Source organism: Corticium candelabrum, chromosome 22, assembly GCF_963422355.1.
Source record: "Corticium candelabrum chromosome 22, ooCorCand1.1, whole genome shotgun sequence".
NCBI lineage: Eukaryota > Metazoa > Porifera > Homoscleromorpha > Homosclerophorida > Plakinidae > Corticium > Corticium candelabrum.
Window position 1 is genome coordinate 5,335,624 of NC_085106.1, and position 13,208 is coordinate 5,348,831.

The 13,208-nt window shown below is 40.0% G+C and overlaps 1 protein-coding gene across 1 annotated transcript; it reads right to left on the bottom strand.

Moving 5' to 3' along the window:
• Positions 1-1,484: 1,484 nt before the first annotated feature.
• On the bottom strand, positions 1,485-8,357 carry LOC134197065 (structural maintenance of chromosomes protein 5-like). Its single transcript, XM_062666307.1, has 10 exons — positions 8,123-8,357; positions 4,339-4,343; positions 4,116-4,241; positions 3,960-4,055; positions 3,845-3,898; positions 3,729-3,790; positions 3,568-3,673; positions 3,319-3,495; positions 1,906-2,001; positions 1,485-1,822 (listed from the first exon to the last, which is right to left on the bottom strand). Exons 1-10 carry the CDS (start codon positions 8,355-8,357, stop codon positions 1,676-1,678), a joined length of 1,104 nt encoding a protein of 367 aa, XP_062522291.1. The 3' UTR covers positions 1,485-1,675.
• Positions 8,358-13,208: the final 4,851 nt, after the last annotated feature.

Sequence of the window (13,208 nt, forward strand, 5' to 3'; positions counted from 1 at the left end):
TTTATTTGCGAGCGAGCGAAGCGAGCGAGTTTTCTCTAATGTGTCAAAGGGGTACACTGAGTGTCCGTCCGTCCGTCCGTCCGTGCGCCACCACCCCTACCCCCGGGGAATCGTTTAGGAATTGATAAATTCGAATCGTTCTTTGCTAGTTTTGAAGAAGGTAAACATACAATAGTTTAGGTCATGTGACGTCATCACTAGAGATGTTTCTATGGAAACTATGCTCACTTATGTGACTGCGTTTCACCACCCCTACACCCAGGGGACAGCTGTTACGAATTGATCATTTTGAATAATTGTTTGTTTTCCTCGATGGGTGTAAACAATTGATACTTCACGTTATGTGACGTCACTCTGATTATTGCTATGGCAACAAGATTGAACTAGGCGTAAGCAACATTTTAATTAACTTATATAGCGTCTGAGTTGCTGTAATAACTGTTTCTGTGACAGTTAACGCTGTTCCTAGCTAATAATAATTAGCTAATGTAATTAAAGTTAGCAACTGCTAACATCGCCATGAAAACATTGCTCACTTAATTCGCGTTTTACTGTGCGTTGCGCACCACTCCTAGTTACGTATACCCACCCCACCAGCGAATTGAAGAACAGTAGTCTAGACGTCTACACTGTTGGCTAGGCGCTTCTCCGTTAGCTTGACACTTTATGTGACGTCATCGCTAGACACCATTGACTGAAGAAAGCGCGCAAAGCACACAGTTCAAAAAAATTGAAGAAAACAAGTCACTTACGACAGTAAAGGGTTTATTAATTGTACGAAGCTGTTTCGAACAAAACTGATTTGCTGTCCATCGAGTGCATTCAGCACTAGGTAGCTAGTCTACCCGTACGACGTCTAAATCTACTGAGTGAAATATTGATCACTGTTAGTTAGACTCATAGTACTTCACACATTAGGAGGACGTCTAAATCTACTGAGTGAAATATTGATCACGGTTAGAATCATAGTACTTCACACATTAGGAGGACTTCTAAATCTAGTTGAGTGCAATATTGATCAAGGTTAGACTCATGATACTTCACACATTAATTATCTAGAGAGTGATCAGTTTTGTGGCAGCTTTCGATAGTTGTGAGCTGTATACGTGAGTATTATCTAGATAGGTGTGTTTATTACTTCACACATGGATCGCAATGAAATCTCATTGTCGAGCCTTTCTAACTATTACTAAAAGAAAACGAGACTCAAGGCAAACGTATCTTCCAAATTTTCCTCAGTATCCTAACGTACATCGATGGCACATGCATGCGCATGCGCAAAGTACATGCAACAGTCGTGTTTGGCTTTTTGCCGCTTTGACTATGTAAATGCTGCCCGAATCAATGCGTCTGCAAGTTACTAGGATATCAAGCAGCAGCTCTCTTTTACTAAATACAGCTAGTATATAGAACAGAGTATTGTAGACGTTGTTTTAATTTCACTCTGCGGCTGTATAGTACGTGCTCGCTCGCACAGGTGGGAATGTAATGAGCACCCATTATTATTTTAACAACAGTACTACAGTAGTAGTATCTTGTCTAGGTGTTTAGTCTCTCAACTTTATGGTCTTCAGCTAGAATGAAAGATAAAAGCTCTAATTCTATCAACTGCTGCAAACGAAGTCTTTTCTAGTTAGGAAATAGCTAATTCTCAACGAGCGCAACGTGGACGTTGCTAGTCGTCATTGCCTTCATCTTCTGTAAAATTCTGACGTGCCGCTATTGCCTTCGCAACATCCCAGCCACTGTGAGAGAGCATGTGAGGTCCATTGTAGACTGCAAAGACTGCTATGTTTTCATTAAACGGCAAGTCTGGCAGCAGCTGAACAAGTTATAAATACAAAATCAGTAAACAAACACATCACGTAGATGCAAGGGACACTAATTACTAGTAGCTAATTGTACCTTGGGTGAAAAAAGAAAATACTGTGAAGTGCCAAGACTACTGACAGTATCAACAACAAGTTCAAATACTCGACGCTCGTTATTGGGATCCATACCCTGCAGATACAACAAACCAAACAAAAGCAATTATAGCACAATTGCAACAATTCCCAGAACAAAAGCAGTACTGTTGCTGCAAACTCAACAGCCAATTTGGAAAAAAACATTTATTAAATAAGTCAATAAATTAAATTCTAATATTAATTCGATGTAGTACTTGCTGTGATCATAAGTCTGGAGACAGGAAAATTACAATATACCACAAAAGCTGCCAAAACAGATTAAAGTTCATACATATTATACTGTTTGAAAAGCACAATTTGTTTACAAACTAGACTAATTCACAGTCTTCCCATATATAGAGACATCACTATCCAGACGTTATCAATTAACAAAGTTGTGTAATTTACATAAGCAGCTATGGACATACAACAGCACAATAGTTTTAATAGATAGGTTAAGACTTTTGCACTCATATAGGTGGTCAGTTTCAATATAAAATGTAAAGAAGAGATTTAGTAATACTACTTCGTAGTACGTACTATCTGTCTGGTGATTGTACAGGCTTGCAGATCACTTAAAACTGGGTAATAAATTCAAGTTTCAGAAAACGTAAAGTTAACCTTATAATTATGGTCAGCACTGCAGTATCCAGGGTTGCCACACCTACAAAAATAAATAGATCGTTGAATAAGTCTTGGCAATCTCACGAGAATAGCGTCTGCAAACGTTGTGTAGAAGATGTTATTAGCTTTCCTTATGCCCAGTTTACTTCGTGCAGAAAGGTTTCTGAATATTTGAGACCATAGCTTTACGATCAAGCATCACAGTGATCATGTGTGTGATTCATGACCACACAAGGCTAAAACCAAACCCAAATGCATTCACAATCTCTAATGCATTGAAAATTCAGATGTATCCAAAGTAAATAATAGCTAAAAACTTTAATAGCTTCTCTTTGCGGAGGATCATAAGGTGTTGAGCAATGGAGAAATTCAACACTTGACTCAGAAAAATGACGATCTGAACCTGTAGCAAGTACGTACATATAGCAAACACAGTGCAACTAATTTTGTCTTCTATAGATTAAATAAGCAGTACAGTAGGGAATGCTTCTTTCGTTTGAAAAGTACATAGTTTGCAAAGGCTGAATTGTCTGACACAATTTTAAAAAGTGGTGGCTGTGCCACCACCAGAGACATCAATTCGCCTGTGAGTTTTTGCAGAAAAAATGTGGCAACCCTCAGCATTTTTGTGCATAACTATAATACCAGCCTGTGCATAATTCCGTAATTATGTATTAGTGTAAGTCTGCCATTCTATGTGTAAATACCAATAAGAATGGCCTTAAATTTCGTCATTTATTGACTTGACCTGGTTGATTTCATCCACCACACGAAATGGACAGTTAGTAACTCCTTGTAAAGCCATCAAGTACAGAATAGTGGCAACACTTCGTTCCCCACCACTCTGATGACGAGCAGTCAACACCTTCAATTCCTCATTCTTCCTATATTTCACCTTGAGCTCAATGCCATACTTACCAAAGTCCTGTAAACAAACCACTGAAACATCAACGAAACAAACAAGACAACTCTACCATCGCAACAACTATTAGCAAACCTCGTTTTGAACCAAGGAGACCTCGCTAGCACAACCCATGTGTTGAAAGAATGAACTGTATTGACTGCTTACACTGTCAATAAGTTGTGTGAGAGGATCTAGCCAACTAAAAAACACCATGTTGTAGCACAGCCCACTAACTTGACAATTCCTGAGAAAACCTTTTCTTTAATTCTTCTAATCCAACTTTATCAGCCTCCAGTCGACTCTTCATTTCTTCAATCTAAATAGTAAACAGTAGGAAAACAACAGTAATTGTCCTCGTGATAACTCTTACTCGAGCTTCAAGGTTCTCTATTTCACTGCTTCTCTCTTCATATTTCCTGACAATCTAAGCAATAAGCCGAACATAACATTCTCAATCAATTTAGTAAAAACACTCAAGCAATCACCTCAGCATTAGTAGCTTGATTGCACTCAGCCTTTGCTCTCGCCTCATGAATATCAGCATCAATTTCATCCAAATTATCAGGGAACTGTTGAAATGACTTACAGCAACAAAAACAGTTAGAAACAGAAGAAAAGGCAAATGTGTCAACTTGCAACACCTCTTTCAAGTCATTAGCCAAATCTGTACCCTCTTTTGTGTTTGTCTTCTCTTGAGCTTTCTTCAATAACTGCTTTGCTTTATCTTTGCTTTCTGCAGCCTGTTGTTTAACTTGCTGAAATTTGAGCTAAACAAGAAAGCCAATATTACACTTTGCAGTACACTACCGTAAGCACTGTGATTCATCAAAACAATCGCTAGCCTGTAAAGTAGTAGTTGACTACACAACCTACCGAACAACATGCACAATAGCATGTGTTTTTCACTTGTAAGGGACACACAGTAAATTTTTTCTTATCAAAACAACCAACAAATCAAAATTACTGCTGCCATGGTCTGGCTTATATGCAAGGTTTCCACAGCACTTAGTATCAAAATTAAGCATCTTTCAATTGTTCATGATAATGTTTAACTTAGTTACAGAAAGTGACAATATCAACCATCATGTTGTGGGTTTACACTTCATGATTGTCAACAAGTCTATCAAGTACAAGCAATGCTCACACTGGCTTCATCTTTCCTAGCGATTGTTTGCATCAAAGCACATGTGGAACTACGTACCAGAGATGGGGTTAACATTATGCTTGTACTGTATCATGTCATTTGATTTTTGACAACCCTGATTGGTTGCTAAAGGGGGTACTGTAAATCCAGAAATCTTAGTACTAATAAATTTTAGTACTTCTGCCCATGAAGTAGTTCAAGACATCGATACTGCACTGTAGCCGAATTCAAGTGCATCTATCTATATATCTTAGTATTCGTGCTATTTTTAATACAACCAGGTACCTGTACGAAAATAACAAAAATTTCATGAGTATGAAAATTTCTGGATTTACAGTACAAATCGTTTGTACGCTGTTATGCGCTGATACTCTACAGCTGTCAAGAGAAACGCGTATACCCTACCATCGCTATGATCAACAGCACAGCACAGCTAGTTTCAGTAACAAGAGAATGATATGATATACCTCTAAATGAGCTACTAAACAGTAAATGAACTTCTAATTAGTTACAGAACGGTTACTGACAAACAAGTAAGAAATAAGATTTACGTACTCACAGCTCAAAATGAACGGTAATTCAAACAATCAATGGCCTTGCATGATATAAATCACTCTAATTTCATAAATGTTAGGCGACCTAAATTTTCGGCTAAATTAGGTTGCCACTATTACGGCGTACATTAATTTTTGGCGTAAGGCGGTTGGCAGGAACCTTCACATACTAAATACAGTACTAGAAGCATATCATATTACTACATAAGTAGTCTCACGTAGCCAACCCCTCCCCATTTTTGATTAGCACGACATGCGGTGTGAAAGTTCGAATTCTTGGTATTAGGTGTCAAAGTCCCATAATACTTATGCTGCGCTCTGGAGAGCTGCCTCACAAAAGCGTCTCCATTCTTGACAAGTAGGCGACAGATGTACTCGAATACCACTACTGCTGTTTTCATTGCAAAAGAGAGATATCAGTGGCAGTGGTTGTCACCGAGAACGCGACAGTTGTGATCTTTGACAGTCACTTGCATGGCCAGAAAGGTGCTCTCATTGCAGTTTCTACTGGGATTGCACCTGCAATTCGCTTTCTGTGCAATCGTCTCTAAGGAGGCATAGATAATAGCGAGGAGCTGATGTTTGCTTCTAGAGAAAGTGCAAGAGGTTGTAATGTAGTAGTAATTTCACAATTTTATTTGTTTGGTCAAAGTGCTGACAGTTGCCCAGATTCTTGGCAAACATATGAATGTACTTACTATACATATACTAATAGTACTACTAATTAATGTCTGTTTTGAATGTTTCAGAAGAAACTGATCCAACATTTGAATGGGCATCAAAATTTGGGTGGACATTTAATTTGGGCATGGCAGACCCTTCGCCAAAATTGCCGAAATTAGAGTATCGTATTGTCGAATCTCAGATATCATTGTTATTACGCCTCAGAAGAGTGGCAGCTAATACCTCGATAATTACCTCGGCTTTGCCTCGATAATTATCTCGAAACTAGCTGCCACTCCCCTCAGGTAATAAGAACAATATCCTCGACGTGCCCATATGGCAACTAGTAATTGACACCAGACATGTGGACCATTAAAACAGACATTGATCGGCCATCAGCAGCCTCTGCCCGGATATGAAATACCTCTTAATAACCAGCAATACAAACTTGAAGAACAAATCCCCAAATTGTCTGCGTCGACAAATATGCAACAAAAGAGTGGCTGCACAAGAGACAGCACACACTGACACAGCAGTTGAGAGGCGAATCAGCTCCACTTTGAATGCCTTTGACTTAGGGTAATGAATGCACGACATTTTCTTGTAGTTAGCCAAAGCGATGAAACAAAACAGCACTGACACACTGGTTAGGTGAAGTACAAACTAGATGAATGTCAAAAGAAAAACTAGAAACCACTGTTAATCTAAGACCAGGGTTCTCACTGCGCCACTCTCCAGTAGGAGTGCGCCACGTTTGGAAACGGTAGATAGGAGTCCAAAGTCTACAGCTAAGGAATGTTTGAGAATTCCATACTACTGGAGACAATACTACAGGTGACAATAGCCACAACTCTAGGCTCTTGCAAAATAACGTGGAATGATAGCCTCGTTCAGTGACGTACTGTATGCACAAGCTGTTGATTGCAGCCCCGGATGCGTTGCCTCTGATTCTAGTCCCAGATGACCTTCCAGTGATCCGGAAAGCACGCTCTTGCCTGGCAAGTGTACACCTAGAATCTACTCTAGACTGGTCAAAGCAACAACAGTGGTACATGTCAATCAATGCCCGACTAGACAACCTTTCTGTAGTTCGTCTACGAAAACTTGCGCATGCGCAATCGATGAACATCGCTAAGAAGGGCTTACTGACGATCAAAGTTGATTTCCTTGCAAGGGCAGGACAGGGCACTCGAATGTACATCTGCTACAACGCAGAGTCTAACACACTTGAGATCAGCTCCAGTGCACATGTCCCACTGTAAAGAGCACTGCGTCGACCCGCCCATCCCGCCACGCTCCCAAAAATCTCTAGAGACAACCCTGTAAGACTATAGCAAGTCAAGCACTGAAGCAGTCCCTATCTACGAGTTACTTCAATTCATCTTAAACCAATTGACCCAACAATCCAACAGGGTCCTTGTTAGAGATTTTTGGGAGCATGGCGAGATGGGCAGGTCCACATTGCATGCAGTCTGCTCTTTACAGTCGGACATGTGCACTGGAGCCGATCTCAAGTGAGGTAGACTTTGTGTTGTAGTATTGTAATATACATTCAAGAGCCCTACAAGGAAATCAACTTCGATCGCCAGTAAGCTTTCCTTAGCAATGTTAAAAGATTGCACATGTGCAAGTTTCATAGACGAAACACAGATAGTCTGTCTAAAGTCTGTCCACTCTGACTTCTCCCCTGGAAGCTTGTGTGGTTCTTGTGTGGGCAGATGTTTCCAGCGTTTATCCAATCAACAATGTAGAAATCAGCATAAGGGGTGGGTTTGTCTTTCAATTGAAGGCTGTCTATTGGTTAGACTACCTACATAAACAATTTGCATAACAAGATTGCGGAACTTCATCTGCAATGCACACCCAACGAACGGTATGACCATGAGCTCTGAAATGAAGTGTTTAGCGTGTCTCTAGGACCTTGCTGTCAAAAGTTATTCAGGATTTACTGAGGGAAAAGTCAGAGTGGACAGACTTTTTTGGCGTTGATGGACATGGACCACTGCTGTTGCTTCACATGAAGCCATGACTGGTCTAGAGTGGCCCATGACTACACATGGAACATATACCTTATCACTCCTGGTTACAATGTTACAATACAGTGCGGGACACCATAAATGCCCGCAATTTTAATGTGCAGCAGAAATTTCGTCTAGAGTATTTTTGGCCCATTCCACATTTTCCTTAATCGCCATAGCGCGAGCTATCTAAAGGTGTATGCCACATGATCGGATGTTTAAGAAATAACAAAGTTAGCGTTTTGCCAGTGTTTGGCTACTGCATTTACGTGGCTGTTTCATGATTGGACAATGGCCTGACAATGCCCTAGTTATGCTAAATCTGCCACTCCCCTCTCCGCTATTGCCATGGACTCCACACGTAAGAGGAAAGGGAAACATTATCAGGAGGGCCCCTTTCGGAAACTCAAGGGCAGCAGGGACGACAGCTCCATCTCTTGATAGCGGCTTCCCAGCTCCTGAAAATCCCGACCAGAACTCAGATTCTTTCTCAGACAGCGACATTTAGGTAGTTTGGATGAGTGGGTAAGATCTTTAAAGTCTGACGATCTGAAGATGCTTTTGTTGTTGTGTTTATTGACTGCTAGATGATTATTTTGCTGCTAGATTTATGAGTTGTGTTCAATCAATATCACTAAGTTATGTTATAGAAATGTTCTAAGCAAATAAACAGTTGCCAAACAACTAAACAGACAAATATTCGAAAAAGGTTTCGAAGGTTATAGTCCTATGTGTCTAGATGCTCTAGATGAAGTTTTGGCATCAACAGCATCAAAATGAGAAACAATAGTCTCCAGAGTGTATCCTCCTTTGGGACCTCATTTGGATAATATCTCGAGTAGACAATGGAAACAGCGTTCTAGCGAGGATTTTTTGCCAACCATCAATATGACATCATTAAATATAATGACGTCATCAAATGTTTGATGTTGACATATTTAGTAATGACATAATAAAATTACCTTATCGTTCCCTAGTTGTATTAGAGTCAAATGCATGTATATTACTACTAGTCAGGGTTCAAAAAACCAGTCGCCAACCTCTTTCGGGCCATTTGTTTGCTTCTTGTGGGGCACAAAAATTGCCATCAAGACGGCTTCGCACAGTTCTTGAGCTCATGCTCAACAAAGACTATTACATCAGTTGCTGCAAGAAACGCCCTGACAAGGTGTCAATGGAGTCTGGCTTCTCTCCTAGTGGCTGCCTCACAATCTATTCGTCTAGTGTTACTTCTGGTAAGAACTTTAGCTTCCTGTCTAAACACGTGAGTAGACTGCCTTCTGCTTCCATACAGTAAACCTAGCTAAAAGAGACGGTGGCCTATCCTGCAAGTATTTTATGTCTCCGTAATTAATTAGGCTTCCCAGGTGAACAGCGAAACATCACGTGATTCCTAATTGAAAGTTTAGCATAGCAGACTGTTGGTCAGTTGGTCAGTTTATACACTCTAAGATGTCTCAACCGTTGAACCTAGATATCAATTAGAGAATGAAACGCCTGCTGTGTCTGCATGTGGTTACATTGCCGCATCATACTATTAAACTAGGATGAGTGTAACAAAATAAGTAGCTATGATAAGTCTATTAAAGAGACTGTTTGACTAATAACTTCTGAGCATCACAAGTAGGCGTGGCCTCACGTACATTTATTGAGGGGCGTGGCATAATACAAATTGCTGCCGACCAACATTTCTTAGGTTTTGCAAACCCTGAATAGTAGAAGCAGTATATAGACGAAATTCGGGACGTGGAGCTTCTAGAGCATGCGTAATCTTGAGGGTAACACACACCTTTCGCCGATCTCGCTGTACACGAAGTCCACGTTTCCGGATCTGCTTCTGAACCGTAGATCATATTGCCATTGACTAGGCTTTGTAAGTAAGTTCACTACTTACCATTTCGTGCATCTTGTGAGAGACTTTGCCTATGTAGAGATGCGTAGGAAGCCATTTCTTGAGTACGGCTTCTCAAGGGTAAGCGACTGCTGTTCAAGCTGAAGTCGCCTGATTCACACTCTGAACAGATACACGTGGAGTGGAAAGACAGACTACTCGTTGCCTAGCGATGGAAGTTTTATCAGATGAAGATTTGCGGTAGGGGAACCCATTCGGGGTAACCAAACGTGACGCACTGTGTGGCTGAATTATATCAATAGAACTACTTGTTTCCCCCATCTAGCGTTCCTGAACTGTGGAACTGTGTATCTTGTCGAACTAGAGTCAGCAAAAATTCGTCTAGCCTATTCAACCCTTTATGGAAGGCGGTGAGCTCATGAGCTTACATCACTTGATGTACCTTGGCCTGACTTTTGGTCTGCTATACAGAGTAATAGTCTTGGCTGCTGGTTCAGTTCAACTCCACACTGTATCAAGCACATTTCTCAACACAAAAACCTGTGTAAACTTGATTTTATCATTTGGCAGTGTGTTGAGCAATTCCTTGCAACTCAGACTTCGCCGATGCAAGGTCTTACTCAAGAACTCTAATCTTGTTTTCAAGTTCCACTATTTCATTTGCTTGCTGTGCAATTATCCGACATAAACCATCAGCTTCAGCCTCAGTGACATTTTCGACAATCAACATCTTCACTTCTCTAACACAATTTAATCACCTTAAAATGCGGTTAAATATCTTGAAAACTTCAGATAGAAAACCTTACAAGTTCAACTACGCTTGACTACTTTCGAATTGATCTCAGCTTGTCTTCAGAAGGAGAAAATCGCTCTTCATTTTCGGAGTTTCGCTGGATTTTGTCTTCTTTCTTCTTCTTCTTCTCCTTCGTCACGCATAATTCCTTGACTACGGCATATCTAAAGCTAAAACTTTGGGAAACGACGTAGAATAAGCCGACCTGTATTCTTTTGATGATAGAAAAAAGAAACATCTAAGAAAAAAAGATTTCTAGAATGGATTTGAACCTGCTACCCTACTTACGTTCAACCGCAATTGTTGTAAGCCATTGTTAACAAACAATAGCCAGGCAGCCAATCACAAGCTCTAGCTATGTTGCTTGAAGCAGTTTAGGGTACCCGTGTACAACAAGGCGACAAGAATTCTTGACACGTTTCGTGGTTGAAAAACCTGAAAGCCTACAGTTAGGCAAAGAATCACGCTCTTGAATCGCACGAGCAAACGTAAGAAGTGCACGTAATTAATTAATTAGAAGTGACGTTGAACGTCACCGCAATCACAGATGTGATATACCTCTTCTTGCCGTAGTTGGAACACCAACGCCTTCAAGCATTTGAATTGTGGCAAAAGCAAATTAATTCGACTCGCTTCCATCACAAAATGTCGACTTTGCAGCGCTCGGAATGTGACGTTTGTTACGAGCCTAGAGGCGTGGCGTACGATAATAATTTTGCAGTTGTCTAGTGCTACCATATTTTATTTAAGACCAAACTCCCACAAATCGAAGACCTTGCACTGTGTACAAGCCGGTCGTGTGTAGAAGTCGAGCTTTTGTACAAGACACTCGGCACACGTGTACACATACGTTCGGTCACGTGCACGTGCGCAAATGTGGGCGTGTGCATGTAGCATTCAATGACACCTGGCCAACAATGATGACAAAGAAAAAGGTGACGCTGCTGAAACTAGCATCTCGATTCTCATAGTAGTGACATGTCTATCTAACCGAATCTTGCGTTTTCAATTAAGTGGTCTAGATAACAAACTCATCAACATTCTGTAACGTGATGCATGACCATCAACGGAAATGCGAGCTTGCGTTGTTGCCCACACCAAGAACTTCAGTTTTTTAAAAGCTAATAGTCATACCCCACCGGACACAAATTTTAAAATTATGCAAGAATGCATCTAGAAATTGTTGTAGACAAACAGGAGATCTAACAGCTAATCATCTGCATAAATTTCTTCTCCAATCTACACACACACACACACACACACACACACACACACACACACACACACACACACACACACACACACACACAACTACATGCACGTATGCTTGTAGTGCTGAAGCAAGTAGAACACAGCTTCATACTTACTAGTGGTATTATTGCGACTAAATGTAATGTCTGATTGAAACCACCTATACACAAACACTGCATAGCTCTTAACATATTTGTAAGTACACTGTAAACCTAAGATCCACATGCTCGAGATATGAGACTATACATGTAGACCAAGTATGGTTTAGAAAAGGTGTATTTTTGTGAGGCTATAAAATCTTTGTTTAATTAATTAATAGAGTAGGCTGTGCTTTTGCACTCCTAAAAACTTACCACACTAGAATTTTAAAAACTTTTTCCTGAAAAAAAGAAATAGATGTAGGGATTGTATAAAAAGTAATAGAAACAAGATCTATAGATATATGAACCAAAGCCAGACATCATTAGTGAATCATTCCAACCCAATAAAAGTAAAATGTAGGGAATGTGGTTGGAAGGATTCACTAATGATGTCTGGCTTTGGTTCATATATCTATAGATCTTGTTTCTATTACTTTTTAAACAATCCCTACATCTATTTCTTTTTTCAGGGAAAAAGTTTTTAAAATTCTAGTATGTCTTACCTGGTAACCACATTTCCCACGGGCTCTCCATTCTTGGAATGGACTTTAGAAGTCATCAAAGAGATATATTTTGATTTCGCCACTTGCTAAGTCATGTGACTTTTAAAAGGCCACTGACATGCAAAAATCAAAAATTATTTTAAATTTTTGTGTGATAGTTCTAAAGATGTACAGTACATACCGGGAAAAACAACTTAGATTTTGAAATCAAGATTCTAAAATCAAGGTTTCTATAAGAAAATTAGGCCGTAATGTGTTTCTGTTTTATCACATCCGGTTTGGAGCAGTAGATTCAGGGAGTGTACACCTACAGTACCGGCAATAAGTAAGCTGACAGCGATACGATACGATACGATACGATACGATACGATACGATACAATAGGATACGATACGATACGATAGGATACGATACGATACGATACGATACGATAGGATACGATAGGATACGATACGATAAAAGATACCATGTAGGATAGGATAAGATAAAAGATGATACCATACAATTAAGATAAGATACCATCCATAGGATATACGATACGCAATATGATATATGATACAATTAAGATAAGATACCAGATGGTACGATATATGATACGCAATACGATACGATACGCGATACGATACGCAATACGATACGATACGATACGCATACGATAAAAATGTTAGGTTACTTATTGCCGGTACTGTATGACATAAAAATGAGAACGATGTCACATTAACGCAAAACGTTTTGATGACTAGCTCAGGCAGTGAACGCGACAAAGCAAGCAACTCTAGTGATGAAGACAGTGGCGATCTCAGAAAGCTATGCGCGA

Coding starts and splice junctions, on each gene's coding strand:
- LOC134197065 (XM_062666307.1), bottom strand. CDS start 8,357: ATGTCGCTGTCTGAGAAAGAATCTGAGTTCTGGTCGGGATTTTCAGGA. Junction 3,674..3,728: donor TTAGAAGAATTAAAGAAAAG/GTTTTCTCAGGA, acceptor GGTGTTTTTTAG/TTGGCTAGATCCTCTCACAC. Junction 2,002..3,318: donor TGGTGGATGAAATCAACCAG/GTCAAGTCAATA, acceptor TTGTATCTGCAG/GGTATGGATCCCAATAACGA.